A 16,492-nucleotide genomic window follows, 5' to 3' on the forward strand; every position below is an offset into this window, starting at 1 on the left:
ATAAATTCTAGTTAAAAGTAAGTTTTTGAAAACAATTTGACCGTGATTGGACAAATTGTTGACATATTTAAATAATAATTTGACTTAATACTATATAAACAGGAATACATAACATAATTATTATTTTAGATAGCCCTACCGTAGTTAACCCAATGATCGCTAGTAAAATAAGTTATTTGTCATTGACGACATACACTCAATGGACATTTTTTAACCCCCTACGCAAAAAGCAGGGGTGTAATTAGTTTGACGTTAATGTCTGTCTGTCTGTCGGTGACATCGTAGCACTCAAACGGATAAAACAATTTCGATGCAGTTTTTTATATGAGAAAGCGAGTTCAGAAACGGTTCAGTATTTTTAGAGATATTAAACTTTGAAATGATAACGTCAGGGGTTATTCAACTTTCTGCGAGTTCAATTTTTTTTTTTTTAAAATAGCCTGTACCTTGAAACTATTGGTTGATGATGTCAAATATTCTATTCCGTTATGATCAAAATGTTCTTAAACAATGTGTCGGTCACAGATCTGTATTTAAGTGGATGCCACCATGTCACGACCTCCATGACCCCCCCCTCCCACTCTCTGAATCCGCCATTGTGTGAGACACTACAATGTGCTGATGATGTTTACAAAACTCTACACGTCCGGTTACATTCCACCGCACTCATCCACTCGAATACAGGTCCATATTGTGGCACTATAGTCAGTGAGAAAAGTTTTAGCATGTCAAAGTCTTTAATTCTTTATGAATTTGACATAAGATCGATTTTTACTTGGCCTGGGTCAAAACTTTTTTCACTATATGTATACCTCGATTACTGGCATCATTGGCGTTAAACTAAACCACCACTCTAAACGATCTCATACTTGTCCGGATGGAAGCTGACATCCTGCGAGTAGTCTACAGGCGAGCCATCGTCCGCTTGCGTGACCTTCGTAGCTGTCAGCAGAGCCAGGGTGGTGTCAGAAGTCCACGACACAGTCAGAGGGAAGAAGTCGTTGGGAATCGCTGGAGTGACCCTGGAAAAATAGCGACATTCAGTGAACATGCCACATACTACGAAGTGCAAGATTCGAACTTCGTTTCTTGCCTTCCCGCTGACACTAATATGATTTAATACAAGAGTGAGAGGGACGGTATGATACGACCTTTCGAATTTCGTAGTAGCCTCCTAGTGTTTATTATAATTTCTTAGGGTTTCATAGTCGAAATGACAAAACAAAAGGGAACCCTTATAGTTTCGTTCTATCCGTCCTTTTGTCACAGGCATTTTACTCAAAATCGACAAGACGTATATTAATGAAATTTGGACTATTATGATGGCTACTACTTAGTTGGGGTGTTAAAAAAAAATAAGGGGGGGAGGGGGGCACATGTATTAGAAACTGAAAAAAAAAAAATTTCAGCATAAATCAACGAATGGCACATATTTCGACACGTCTTTTAAAAACACTTAAAGTTTTCTAAAACATTTTTTCGATTAGGTGAATATTTATTTTCGGAAATGATCGCTCCGAAAGTTGTAAAAATTGTGTCTCCTCCTATCTTCCAAAGCAGGGGCAATGTGGGCGAGTACTCAAATTTAGGTAACCCGATGTGAATCGATCTGTAAAGCCGGATTTAGAGTTTAGACTTGCAATAAAAATCGTGCAAGTATTACATTGCGAGACCGTAAGGCCAACGAGTTTGTAGTGGTCAATCGAGCGCCGCAATGTAATGCAACTTGCACGATTTTTCTTGCAAGTGTGTTGTCGGCTTAACGTGGGCAGTGGGCACGGCACTGAACTCACGTGAACTCGAGGCTGCCGGAGCGTTGTTGCTTGTTGATGACGGGGATGGCCCAGACGAGGGCGCGGCCCTTCTGCGTGTAGCTGCCCTCCCACTGGTGCACCACCACTGAGCTGTTGCCCGCGCTGGGAACAGCCACAGTCCGAATGGTTGTATGAGATGAGACGCATTGGGTAATGGTAATTGAGACTAGGCAGACAGTGGTCTCAAAGAGAGAGAGACATTTATTTACACATATTCGATATAAATAAAACAGGCTAAATTAAAACCAAGAAACTAACAGAAAAATCACTAAAACTACTAGAACTTAGAGAAACATTTAGAAATAACAATAGTTTGTACAGAGACATTGACAAAAAAGTAAAGCGTAGCATAAGAAAGGACATAAGAAACTACAACACAAAGCTAGTCGAGGTAGCAATAAATAACCAAACGTCTCTGAGAGTTGCTAGGCAAGGAATCACCAGGGAGAAACCTTGGATAAATACTCTAAGAGACGATAATGGTGTGAAACATTCTAGTAGAGACAAGGTCATACAGATTGCCACAAAGTTTTACAAGTCCTTATATTCTGATCCATCTCGCGACACCCATAACTCCAGTTTTGGCTGCTCTAATAATATTCCTTTAGTAACAGGACATGAGGTAAGTTTAGCTCTAAAAAGTATGCCGTACCAGAGAAGTACTGGAGAGGATGGCATCACGACAGAAGCTTTGAGAATAGGCAAAGATATCCTACTACCTTATATTTCCAACCTATTTAACACTATGTTGCAAACTGGCTCAATTCCTCAACTTCTCTGCCATTCTGATATAATATTGTTGCACAAGAAGGGCGACAAAACCGACATAAATAATCATAGGCCCATTAGCTTAGTGTCTCACTTGTACAAACTTTTTACAAAGACCCTCCAGAACCGGATCGGCCCACTACTGGATCAACACCAACCCCCAGAACAGGCTGGTTTCCGACCATCATTCTCTACAACAGACCACCTTCACTCCCTAAACCAGGTGATGGAAAAAGCCAATGAGTTTAATAAGCCCATTTACTTGGCATTTGTTGACTACAGCAAGGCTTTTGACAGCGTTAAGCATAGTGCAATAATATCGGCACTACGTAGTCAACAGATAGAGCCCACCTATGTTGAACTCATTGGCGCAATCTATCGCAAAAGTACAGCAAGCGTAAAACTTCATTCTCCGGGTCCTACTTTTGCGATACAGAGGGGAGTGAAACAGGGTGACCCACTGTCTCCTAAGCTGTTTACCAGCTGTCTCGAAGAGGTTTTTAAGTCATTGGCGGTCTCTTGCAGAACAAGGGAATTGATGTTGGAGGCAGAATGTTGACTAACCTTCGTTTTGCTGATGACATTGTTCTTTTCTCTACATCGGCAACGGAACTGGAAAATATGCTCCAACAACTGAGCACGGCAAGTCTTGAGGTTGGACTTACGATGAACCGGTTAAAGACACAGTTAATGACGAATAGCGTCAAACGTAGGGTAGCGGTAGATGGGCAGGTAATACAATATGTCGATGAATACACTTACTTGGGCCAGATAGTCTCTTTCGAAAACAGACAAGGCAAAGAAATTGATAAACGCATTGAAAATGCCTGGAGGAGCTATTGGTCCATGAAAGTGCTAATGAAGGGCAAACTTCCTTTAACCCTGAAACGCAAGCTCGTCGATATGTGTATCCTGCCCATCCTAACCTACGGCGCTCAGACCTGGTCTTTGACTGAGGCTCAGAAGTCCAGGCTCAAGATTTGCCAGCGAGCTATGGAGCGGAGTATTCTAGGTGTTCGGAGATCTGATAGAATCAGAAACACTGATCTGCGCTCCAGAACTCAAATTGTCGATGTGGGAATGAAGACCGCCAAATTAAAATGGGACTGGGCGGGACACGTCTGCCGCATGCATCCGGATCGCTGGGCCAAAGTAATCACCGATTGGGTTCCATGCGACGGGCACCGGAGCAGAGGCAGACCTAGGAGGAGATGGCGGGACGACCTGGACCGATTCCAGACAGATTGGCAGGAGCTGGCCAAGAGTAGAGACGAGTGGAATAAGAAAGGAAGGCTTTTGCCCTGCAGTGGGACACATTATAAGCTATTAAAAAAAAAAAAAAAAAAAAAAAAAAATTCGATATACAGACAAACACACTAGGAAGAAATAATAAATAAAAAACCGGCCAAGAGCGTGTCGTACACGCCCAGGATAGGGTTCCGTAGCCATTACGAAAAAATAAAATAATATTTTTCTAAGGATTTCGTATTGTGTACTGAATCTTCCAAGTTTAGGTATATTTTATACCTTAGGCTGCTATTACTCTTAAACTACTAATAATTATAAATTTTTAGTTCTATCGATTTATTTTGATTGTTGCGATTGATTTTTAGTTAAATATAAAATAAAAATTATTAAAAAAATATATAGAAACTTTTTGTTTGTGGCTGTTGACACCCTGATTACCTAGACGAAGATTTTACTTTATGCACTAGACTAGAGCATAAAAAATAATTTTATGTCGCCTAGATCCAGCATAAATACCAACTTTACAAGCATGAGAATGAGAAGTGAAAAGCACTTTTATATTGAAATAGGCTTGCTTTCGAACTGCTCCCTAGGGTCATTTAAAATTTGCTTGCGGGCCTAGGGTTGAGCAGCCATGGTCTAAACCTAGCTTTAGCATTAGTTCTTCATTCCTTGGGGTAGATGTACTTACGGCAGTGGAATGTTGATGTGCACGTCAGACAATGTCAGATGTTCCTGCTCTAGCTCGTACTCGATGTTGACGTCACATCCGCCCGCGCCTTCGGACGGCCAGCAGTTCACTGGAAGAGAATACTGGTACAGTCACCAAGTCACTTATATCTTGTTCAATTATGAATCGATTTTGTAAAAATGAATTTTCATTAATAGATCTTTCTCGAAAAAACTTAATTGAATTATGAGAAAAAATCCTACACGTAGACAAAGTGCGGGCAACGGCTAGCTAGGTTATTAACATGTTTCGAGGGGCTAGCTTGTTGCATATATTTGTATAGTAACTGCGAGCTTTATCTAAGATGGGCGCCAGCTAGTCGTGCCTATATCTGTATAGATATTGCGAGGGGTACCTGAGATGGGCGCCATCTTGTCGTGCCTATATCTGTATGGATACTGCGAGGGGTACCTGAGATGGGCGCCATCTTGTCGTGCCTATATCTGTATGGATACTGCGAGTTACCTGAGATGGGCGCCATCTTGTCGTGCCTATATCTGTATGGATACTGCGAGTTACCTGAGATGGGCGCCATCTTGTCGTGCCTATATCTGTATGGATACTGCGAGTTACCTGAGATGGGCGCCATCTTGTCGTGCCTATATCAGTATGGATACTGCGAGGGGTACCTGAGATGGGCGCCATCTTGTCGTGCCTATATCTGTATGGATACTGCGAGTTACCTGAGATGGGCGCCATCTTGTCGTGCCTATATCTGTATGGATACTGCGAGTTACCTGAGATGGGCGCCATCTTGTCGTGCCTATATCTGTATGGATACTGCGAACGTTATCCGAGATGGGCGCCATCTTGTCGTGCCTATATCTGTACAGATACTGCGAGCGTTACCTGAGATGGGCGCCATCTTGTCGTGCCTATATCTGTATAGATACTGCGAGCGGTATCTGAGATAGGAGCCAGCTTGTCGTGCCTGTATTTATATAGACACTACAAGCGATACCTGCCTATTTTTGTATAGATATTGCGTGTTTTATCTGAAATAGGCGCCAGCATGTCGTGTCTATATCTGTTGAAATACTGCGAGTGGTACCTGAGATAGGCGCCACCTTGTCGTGTCTATATCTGTATAGACACTGCGAGCGGTACCTGAGATGGGCGCCAGCTTGACATGCCTTTCTTTGTATAGTCAGTCAAAACTGTTTATAATGACATCGTAGGGACAGTAATATTTGGTCATTATCACTAGTGTTATTTTGGTATATAAGATCGTGTTGGGACTCTTCTCTTGATCGTTACATCCGATATGTCGATGTAACTGGTGTCGCTATAAACGGTTTTGACATACGCTACGATGAGCGGTATCTGAAATGGGCGCCAGTTTGACGTGCCTATATCTGTACAGATACTACGGTACCTGAGATGGGCGCTAGCTTACCTTGCCTATATTTATATAGATACTGCGGTACCTGAGATGGGCGCCAGCTTGTCGTCGTTGGTGGCGAGGCGCCACTTGAGCACGCCGACGTCGCTGTGGAGGGGGAAGGGCCGCTGCGCCTGCTTCAGCCCGATCACACCGACGGAGCGGAACGCTTCCTTGTCCACGTTTGGATGAGTCTTGGGAACAAACCACCTTGTTATTTATAGAGTCAATCCACTTTTTAGTGTACTTATGTTATTCTGTCCCGTAACTTGATATCCATTGCTATCATTATGCACAACACATGCTAACTCTCAATAAATAGGAACGTCCACCGAAAACGATTTTTAACATGATCGGGTTTTGAGTCATTGTCGATAAACTGAATGAAAATGCGTAGGTAGGTAGGTTTGAGTTTTCCTTTCTAGTTTAGGTTAGCTTGAAAAGATCCCTTTTAGGGATAAGTTCACCTTTGTACTCTTTTTGTTTTGTTGTTTTCTTTTTGTATTATTTTGTGTTTTATGTAAAATAAAGTATTTACATGCATACTCGTACATACATACTTTTACTGGTGCTCTAATGACAGTTTAATATCGTATTTGTTTGTATAAGTTTGGTTTAGATTAGACCCTAGACTGAATGAACCCTAAAATGAAGCCCTACCTGCAACTGCAGCGGCCTCGTGTCCTTATTGTCGACGTGCACTTGGATGCGGCCGAACTGCTCGTTGCTGATGCGCAGCGTTAGGAGACCTGCACGCGAAAAAAACCTTTTAATAAGGTAGATTCCTGAGTAAATAGTTATTTGTGTCACAAGGGAGCAAAATGGTGTATTTACGGCGAGGGCGTACATTGAATCCAGAATGTAGAGAAGGATTCTGCAATAGAATCCTGAGCGTAGCGAGGGATTCTAAAGTAGAATCCTGAGCGTAATGAGGGATTCAAGTGTTAACGCCCAAGATGAAAATAATTTTGCTCCCGAGTGGCCCATACAACTTTTCACACCGAGCATTAAGAAACTTGAAAAAAAAATATTTTACTATTATTAAAGAACAATCAGCATAGAAAATGGCGAGGCTTTACAATTATCAACTTCAAAAAATGGCATTTGCAATAAAACACTTAGAAAAGCCTTGAACAGAAAAGTTGCACTTTGCTCCCTCTCGTCAGGGAGGAAAAGTTACTTTTCTGAAGGAGAGGTGTGAAAAAAATATTATTCTATTCAGTCCGACAAGTTATTAGAAAATATTGTACACGTTTTCAATAACAGTAACACTACTACTTTTTATTATTATTAGTTCATTTGCATAGTAAGTACAGTCAACCAATTTGATTCCTAGGCCGCCACAGAACTTTGTCATTGTGACATTTTACGTCATCCAATAAACATTGCTATAGACAAAGCAAATTTATTTACTATGGCAAGGTTCTATAGTGGCCTACAGGAGACAATATTACAGGAAGATAGATTAGTCACACGCTTAGAACCAAACTCAAAGTTCCAATCTAATGAATGGGCATTTATTAGGCTGTCACGGGGTGGTGTCCGGGGAAGTTGTTCGGATAAAGGAAGAAGACAGGAATAGGGCAGATAGTGATATTTATTTATGATAATAATAAAAGGGCACCTGCGGACAAACAGACGCGGTCTTAAGTATCTAAAAGGTATGCTTTGACACTGCAACAACAATTATAAAAATACATAGTTAATCAACTTACGTTTCCGTGCCCAGTTCTTTATTTATATAAATCAATGGCACTGAAGTCCAGTAGTATTACGATCTAGATCTTATGAACTTCACAAATGCACAGTACAATTATAAAAGCTTTCTTCGTATAGGAGTAGTAAATTATGAGCTTTTTATGGAGTTTTAAGAGATTTATAGGATCTTGGATAAAAGAAAGGTAAGTGTTCAGCTCGGAGGCTCTGAATAGAATGGCTACTTGACGTAAATTGAACAGGTGTGGAATTTAGAAAAGGAAATTTGAATTTAAATGTTATTTTTTCGAATATGTGCTAAACCAGACAGTACAAAGAGTTAGGATGAAACGAGCTGTATGACACCTCGTTACAAGGCAAGCGTGCTCCATCTTATTCCACATCTTCGATTACCGCCAGGCGTGATTGTGGTCAAACGCTGGCCTATTTCTGTGTAAAAAGCGACAAAACTATCGGGAGGACACACTCGCCCCTCGCTGCTTACTAACTCGTTTATAGTTCAAAGCTCTAATCGCCTCTCGCTCGTCGTTGGCGGTGGGAACAGTACCTTACTTGGTCGTATACACAACGTAAAAGAAAACCACAGTGTAATTTTGAAGGAATTCTCCAGAAAAATTGTTTTTTTTTTTTTATAAATATGGCTTTGTAATTGGAGGACAATTTTTCCAGTGTCTAGTACGTTTTGCCGTTGTACGGTAAGAAAAATCTAGAAAACGAAATATGAAAGGTAATGGTGCATGAACAACAACAGCGCGAAAAAAAGATCTCAGAATTTCTAATCAACTGCCAGACTATCAAAAAACGAGCCTACTCATTTCTCAACGGGTTGGCAACGCCTCCGTAACTCAGCCTATGTTATGGATGTCCATGGGCGGCAGTGATTGCTTTCTATCAGGTGACCCGCCTGCATTTTGACCTATCATATATAAAAAAAAACTATGGTTTATAGTATTACCGGAAAGCTCGAAGTTTTGTATGTCGCCGTCGCGGCCGGCCACTAGGCTCAGCCTCTCTTCAAACCTCAGGTGCACACTGCAACAAAATATATATTTTAGTTTATAATTTCAACTGCTATAATGTAGTGATACTTGGTATTCTATGCAAGATAGACTGGAATGGGTAAGAATGTACCTTACGCCATTCAAATACACGAGTTAAAATATTGTTTTTAAAAATGTTTATAACTTCCATCTTTTTAGCTATACATTTTATTCTCAAGTCACGTGTATCATCAAAACTGAACGCACATGTAAAGTTTCGTATCTGTGCTGCCAACCATTGAGGAGTTCCCTCAAAAGGAGACAACCTTAGCTGCAACACCAGGTGGTGTCTATCATATAAATACATTGTCATTAAAATTGAATAGTCATGCAAAGTCAAGCGTCTGTGCCAAAAACTATTGAGGAGTTCCCTCCTGCGGAGAAGATCCTGACTGCACAACCAGGATGTCACTACCAGACTATTGTATTGTCATCAGATTTACATAAGTATGCCAACTTTCAAGTCAATCCGATCATTGAAAGTGGATCAAATTTAACTCGCTAGATATGACCCGTACAGTCAAGGGCAAAGATATCGACACGGCCAAAGTTACAAAAATATGTATACACGACTTTATGCACTTAACATTTAGGCCGTGTATACATATTTTTGCAACTTTGGCCGTGTCGATATCTTTGCCCTTGACTGTACATATATACAATGCAAGTTAATAAAAGCCTTAAAAATATTTTGTATTTTATACACGTGATTTTGTAATTTCCGTGTATATAATTTTTCCCTGGGGGGGTCTGGACAAGAATAGCTCCCCCCATCTCATCCCGTTGGGTGTCGTAGAAGGCGACTATGGGAAAATCCAGAAGCCGGGCAGCAGCGTCTTCTGCGTACACCATCAGCGTAATACTGCGATTCCCAAGCCGCCTGCCAAGCGTTGGGACATTAGATTAGACAGGACTCCATGTCGGTTCCGCGCGACCCCAGCTATGGCCCAGGCATGGCCGAGCGGGTCGGCGGACGGTTTTATAATACTTACTCCTTCTGGTTGGGGGCGGGCGGCCTAGCCTCTGTCTTGGCGGCGGGCGAGGCGACGGGGGCCACGGCGTCCCCCTCGCTGCGCAGTTTGGACACAAACGACTCCGTGTCGGCGCCGCGCGACCCCAGCTTCATGGCCGAGCGGGTCGACGGACGGCTGCGGACAAACCAACGTAAAAGATAAAAAAAAAACGCTCATTCAGGCAAGACAGTTAACTATTTATAAAAAATAACACATTAGGACATTTCGCCGAGAAATGATTGCTGTGAGGTGGTGCAGAGCAGAGGTACAGCACGCGCGCCGGATTTCTGAAGATTTCTGGTTCCCAACACTTTTTTCTGGTTTTTCAAACGTGTTCTAGTTACAGTATATACATGTAAAATAATTATTAACTGAATAAAACAGAAAACAGCACGCGAATACCCTAACGACACCATTGGCGTATCTAGGGTTATTTTCCAGGGGGGGGAGGGGCTGGCCTGGATTTTTGTGTGAAGATATCAGTATTATAGAATTTAGAATCAGGCCCAACATCCTGGGGTGGGCACTAGACCATACTGGGGTGGGCACGGCCCACCCGGCCACCCCTGTATTGCCTATGAACGACACACTCGAAGCCTATTTCAGAAAGAAATGGCAATATGGCCGTCGCGTCCGCTTTCTCGACGGGCCATGCGTTTGACAAGAACTGAATGCCTGGTACCTTGAAACTCAGTTCGCGCGGTGACAAGCGACGTGCGTCATACAGTTTACGATAATTAAGCGACAATCGCTCTTCAGAGACTGTTTCATAATACTTATAAACCTCGCCAAATACCTGTAAGCCGAAGAAATGAGAAGGAAGTCTCTATTTCGTACATAACTCCTTTCCGATCTTTGGTCATAGGTTTACTTACGTGTCACGAGCCGGCGTGGTGGGTATTTTTTCAGCGATGGGTTCCGTGTTGGATGCTGAAGACATGGACTGACTTCCAAAACCGCTGCCTGCACACGAAGCACACATTTTATTTAGAGATGGACCGAATGTGGTTTGAACCGAATACGAACTTCGGCCGAACATTCGGTAAAAATAGTAAATACAGACGAATTTCGTCTCAATAACCTGTCTCTAGTAAATTTTGAATATGAGTGGATACATAAGAAGAGATTATTAAATTTGATTGATGAAAACAGTAACGGTAGTATTCCATTAGTATTTATTTTGTCCTTAACTTTTTAACCACCAACACTTTTTCATTTGTAGTGCCCATATCACCTACTATATGACATTTTGTCTTAAAATTATAAGACTGCGGCGAAATGAGCTGGATAATTTGTGTCTTATAATTCAGACAATGGCGGTTAAAGGGTAAAGGAGACTCAATAACAAAAAACTCTTGCTCTTTAAAAAATAAAAAAAAAAAAAAATTCTTCTCTCCTGTTCGGAAAGTTTAATTTTCATGGGTAGATAGCCGGGTGGAAAATTGCGTTTTCATCTCTAGGGTGGAAAGTAATTTTTTAAAATTTTCGATTAGCCACGGAGTCGAAGATAATTGAGTTACGTCAATGACACTTTTTTTTCACGTTTCGGCATGGCCATCTAGCAGGGCTACTACGAAACTCGAAGTTCGTGTCGTGCGGTCCCTTTGACACTTATACTATTTAATACGAGAGCGAGAGGGACGGTACGATACGAACTTCGAGTTTCGTAGTAGCCCAGTAGATGCACGTCGTGACCAAGGAGCTTATATACAACACTGGAGGTTGAACGCCGAACATCCGTTGAAGCAAGAAATTTCTTTAGTTAGGTTAAGAAAGAGATGGAAGTCATTCGTGAAATGTGTAAGAAAAAGATATATAAATAAGTAAAATCACTTCTTCGTTCGGCGTTCCACCTCCAGTTTTGTATATAAGCTCCTTGGTCGTGACAAACTCTATTTTTTTTATAATCGGCCGTGGCAAGTGGCCAGTCGAAAAAGTATCATTGGAGGTTGAATATAAGTAATTTCAATTTATTATTATTCTCTTTTTTTGTAGTATTTTACTTTCCTGACAGTCGAAATGAAAAGTAGACCAGTAGTAGTTACCCATTTCCCCTCGAACTATTAGCCAGAAATATCTCGGGTGAAATGGGTCACTTTCCACCCTTGGTTATCAATCTACTATTTACACTCCAAAAAAGAACATACCAAAAGACATGTGGGAACGCGGCGCGCCGCCCCGCTTCGCAGCCTCGAGCCTCTCTCTCTGTAATTCTTTGGCTCTTTCACGCATACGGTTGGCCGCCTCTCGCTCTTGCGTCTAACGATGGAAAGAAATAAAATCAATAACGATGTATTGAAAACTAAGAAAGAAACAAAATGAAAAGTATCAAAGAAAACTATTATTTTTACCTGTCTTACAGCTTGGTAGATCTTTTCTTCATGGGAGTCCATCTCAACGAATGAACGGACCTTTAAACAAAAACACATTTATTTTGTGCACAAAGTCACTTGAAGTGATCATCTCACTTATTATTGTGATTGTGACAGTCACATATTATTAAAATTGTCATTTTTTTAAGTTTAAAAACCCATAGACGTAGCATTAGTTATTACAGAAACCCACATTGTTTTTACACTTTGTAGCCACAAAGAAAAAGTTTACGAAATACTAATTTCATCTAATTTAGAAACAAAATTTTGCGCAAATGTTCTTCATACAACATGAATGAAGACCATGATGAAAATTTTGAAAATTTATATAGGATTTTTTATTAATTATTATTTATTATGGAATTTTGCCGCCCCCTAAAGGTACCCGCTACGCCATATCATGCCATGACCATAATAGGAACGTGCCAGGCCCTATACCACGAAGTGCAAAACTCGAACTTCGTATGTTGCCGTCCCGCTGACGCTTATGTCATTTAATACGCGAGTGAAAGGGACAGTGCGATACGAACTTCGATTTGCGAGTTTCGTAATAGCGCTTCAGGAACGGAATGTCAAGCACATACATGACACGCGACGGCGACGGTTGCTTACGATATACCTAGTGCCATCCACGAAGACGCGTGATTTTGTCAAAATTAGACATTAATGACATTGTAATAAGAACCACGGTACGCGTCATCGTGAATGACTCTAAGGCTTATATATTTTTGCCTGGCACGTTGCTATTACGGTCATGGTATGATACGGTGTAATGCATAGACAATAAAACTGCCGCCCGGGGCGGGCCGCCCCCCTCGCCCCCACTGCGCCACTGATCGGGGGTGACCTAGCCGCCGATATTTACCTGCGCCAAATTGACGCTCTCCCTGTAGCCGAGCGCCACGATCTCATCAAAAGCGAACAGCAGGTTGAAAGCCTGGTTCAGCACTTCGGTCTCTGTCAGCTGGGTGCAGTACTCCGGCACCTGGGAAAAACAATTTCACATAAATCACAAATCTACACAGTCATTTTCAAGTTTGACATAAAGTGTCAATAATATTTAATTATTTTTGTTATATAAGAGGGGCAAACGAGAATGCCTGATGGGAAGCAATCACCATCGCCCATGGACCCCATGACACGAGCGGGTATCACAGTTCCGTTGCAGTATTTAACGCAGCTAGAGGTCTTGAGCTGGCTACTTTTATTTTAATATACTTAGGGGCTGTTTCACCATCCATTGATAAGTGTCAACTGATGGTTAAATGTGATGCCGTCTCTATTTGTTTTGTTCGAATAGACGGAGACGACATCACATTTAACCGTCAGTTAACACTAATCAATAGATGGTGAAACAGCCCCTTAATATAATGCTATACCAACCATAGAACTAATAACAAGACAAATAGAACTCTCACATAAACTAAAAACGCGTCTGTAAATTATGACCATAAAATATTTCTTTTTCATAGATTAGTGTAAGGAAATGAAGCTAACTGCTCTTAAAGAAAATGGGTTATTGCAGAAAAGATGGTTCAAAAAAGTCAGGATTATTAAGGCAAGTATTAAAATCTACTGAAACCTATTAAACACGAAAAAATATCAGTTCGTTGGCAACGCTTGCAGAAGGAAATACACAGTAACATTTCTATTTCTCTTATTGTTACTTCCAAGATTATCCTTGGACCAACCAAATGTGTAATAGAATGTACACAATAAGTTCAAGGGAATTGCAGACCTAATGACAAAATACCAACGTAAAAATTCTTTTATTTCTCTATTGTTTTACAACACGGCAGTTCGACATCATTCCCTAAAAAATTACATTTAAATTGCTTTGACAATTGAAAAAGTATTATTATACGTATATGGCGAGCCTCAGGAGGATATGAAGAATAAATACATGAAAGTAAAGTAGGTACGTACCACACGACTAAAGAGACGCAGAGTCTCTAGGTCCTCCAGGATGTTGCTGGCCTTTGTGGTGATCAGCAGCATGTACAGCTTGTCTAGGGGCTGGTACACATATCTGTCAGACACAATTACAATACATTTTAATAATCAATGAACTGAAACAATTACTTTTCATCTCTCCTGGTTGGAAAGTTTAATTATCATGGGTAGATAGCCGGGTGGAAAATTGCGTTTTCATCTCTAGGGTGGAAAGTATTTTTTTTAATCTTTCGATTAGCCACGGAGTCAAAGATAATTTACTTACGTCAATGACACTTTTTTTCACGTTTCGGCTTAGCCATCTAGATGCATGTCGTTACCAAGGAGCTGACACTGGAGGTTGAAAGCTGAACATCCATTAAAAACAAGAAATTTGATCTTTATTACGCCACAAACATATTCCATCTCTTTCTTTAGTTAGGTTAAGAACTCCGATCAACGATTAGTGTTAAGAAAGAGATGGAAGGCATTCGTGAAATGTGAAAGAAAGAGATGGAATATATAAATAAGTAATAAAGGTCAAACTTCTTCGTTTGACTTTCAACCTCCAGTTTTGTATATAAGCTCCTTGGTCGTGACCAGGTCGAAAAGATACCGTTGGAGGTTGGACATATGTAAATTCAATTTATTATTATTCTCACTTTTTTTGTAGTGTTTTACTTTCCTCACAGTCGAAATGAAAAGTAGAGTGTCTAACTCAGGTGAAATTACCCATTTCCCCTCGAACTATTGGCGCCCGAACGAAGTGAGAGCGTGAGAAATATCTCGGGTGAAATGGGTCACTTTCCACCCTTGGTTATCAATCTACTATTGCTCACCCGCAACCTTAGTCATGGTAAAAAAAAACTTAAGGTTGTGGGTGAGCAAAGTGATTGTTTCAGTTCATTGATATGGACCTCCACATAGTAAAGCCTGATTCAATAATTTATGAAGCCACAGGACATAAAAATTTAAGTAAACTTCGACAGATGGTTCAGTTCATTAATAGAAAATACCTGGTAATTAATTTTTCAGACAATTTTTTTCTTTATTTTATAACTAAGAATTACTGTTAAAGGTCACATTCTAAGATTCACAAACTTGAAGTACAAAAAAAAAACTAGTTAAAAACTTTTGAACTATCTTATGTTCCCTAAGTTAACCAAAGTAAAAAATAAAAAGTATATTTTTATTGTAACTACAGACAGGTAATTTTTATAGGTTTACACATTTTGCTAACATTTATAACTTGTGATGTAGGTATGAAAATACAAATTAAAAGTATACATTCAACCTTAAACCACAGCATTAACCAAGTTCTGATTGGTTTTTGGAGTCTTTTTGTTTTTCTTATTTCAACTCCAAATTTGTTACTGGGTTCGATTCCCAGTGCTGGTCTCTTTTTCTGGTTTTTCTGTGCATCCATGTCTCAGTTTGTATTTTTGATAAACCAAGTTACTTATGTTGTTGTACTTACTAAACAATTCAATTTAATTTTGTGGTATTGTTTTGTATCCCCCATAAGTACTTATTATTATCTTATTATAGTTGGTACTATTGGAATTAAATTGAATTGCATCATAATTGTTATGTATGCTACATGCCTGCAGATCTCTAATCTAGCGAAATCACAACCCAACGAGGCAAAATATTGCTTGATGGTGTTAGTATTGTGAGTTCCGTTTGATGTTTGAAGTTTTCTTGCGAGTGGTTCATTTACTTATGTAACCAATCACGAGCAAACGTCAAATGGATCTCACAATACTAACACCATCTAGCAATATTCCGCCTCTGTGAAACCCTCATTGCTAGCATTGCTTGCATGGGCTCAGGCTCTTAGGTTAAGTTAACCAATTGGCTTTTGAGACTCTTCGCCTGCAACTTCTATAATTAACTACCAATAAATACAAATATTATTGACTTATGATCGCTAATTGGAAAAATTACCTGACAGATTCTGTCTCCACAAAGGTGTGCTGTCGGCCTCCAGTCATGAGCTTTGGGAAGGCAGCCAGAAGCCCCTCTATACGTGCCTTCGTCATTTCAACGAATTGTCTGGACACCAAAGCTGAAAACACATACCTTTTTTTTATAATTACTCTTTTATACTGTTGTAAAACTGTATGACATTAAAGTTCCACAAATCTATTTACCTTTTCCTGCTTTTGTGCATACCGTTGCTGCTATAAGCACCTGAAATAAGCGAAATACTTAGTAATAAAATTTATAAACAATACGCCGAAAACATGGCAAAAGTTAAGGCCATTCCAAGCTGAATCCGAAAGATAAAATTGACAAATGGCACTGTTAAGTTCGTTATTAATAATTCAATTTGAATTACCATCTTAAATTATTTGAAAAAAACTCAATTTTCATTAAAAACTAGAAATTCCTTCGCGTATCCGATTGACACTCGCCAGATGACGTGTAGAAATATTTTTTTATTTTAGTTGGAATTTGGGTTGCCAATTTTGTAAA

At 40.2% G+C, this 16,492-nt stretch overlaps 1 protein-coding gene across 1 annotated transcript; it reads right to left on the reverse strand.

The window, feature by feature from the left end:
* Nucleotides 1-182: 182 nt before the first annotated feature.
* On the reverse strand, nucleotides 183-16,463 carry deltaCOP (coatomer subunit delta). Its single transcript, XM_074109659.1, has 15 exons — nucleotides 16,356-16,463; nucleotides 16,168-16,207; nucleotides 15,962-16,082; nucleotides 14,009-14,111; nucleotides 12,948-13,067; nucleotides 12,062-12,121; nucleotides 11,858-11,969; nucleotides 10,586-10,673; nucleotides 9,690-9,845; nucleotides 8,613-8,689; nucleotides 6,602-6,690; nucleotides 5,988-6,135; nucleotides 4,522-4,630; nucleotides 1,794-1,916; nucleotides 183-1,022 (listed from the first exon to the last, which is right to left on the reverse strand). Exons 1-15 carry the CDS (start codon nucleotides 16,356-16,358, stop codon nucleotides 854-856), a joined length of 1,518 nt encoding a protein of 505 aa, XP_073965760.1. The 5' UTR covers nucleotides 16,359-16,463; the 3' UTR covers nucleotides 183-853.
* Nucleotides 16,464-16,492: the final 29 nt, after the last annotated feature.

Source organism: Choristoneura fumiferana, chromosome 29 (assembly GCF_025370935.1).
Source record: "Choristoneura fumiferana chromosome 29, NRCan_CFum_1, whole genome shotgun sequence".
NCBI lineage: Eukaryota > Metazoa > Arthropoda > Insecta > Lepidoptera > Tortricidae > Choristoneura > Choristoneura fumiferana.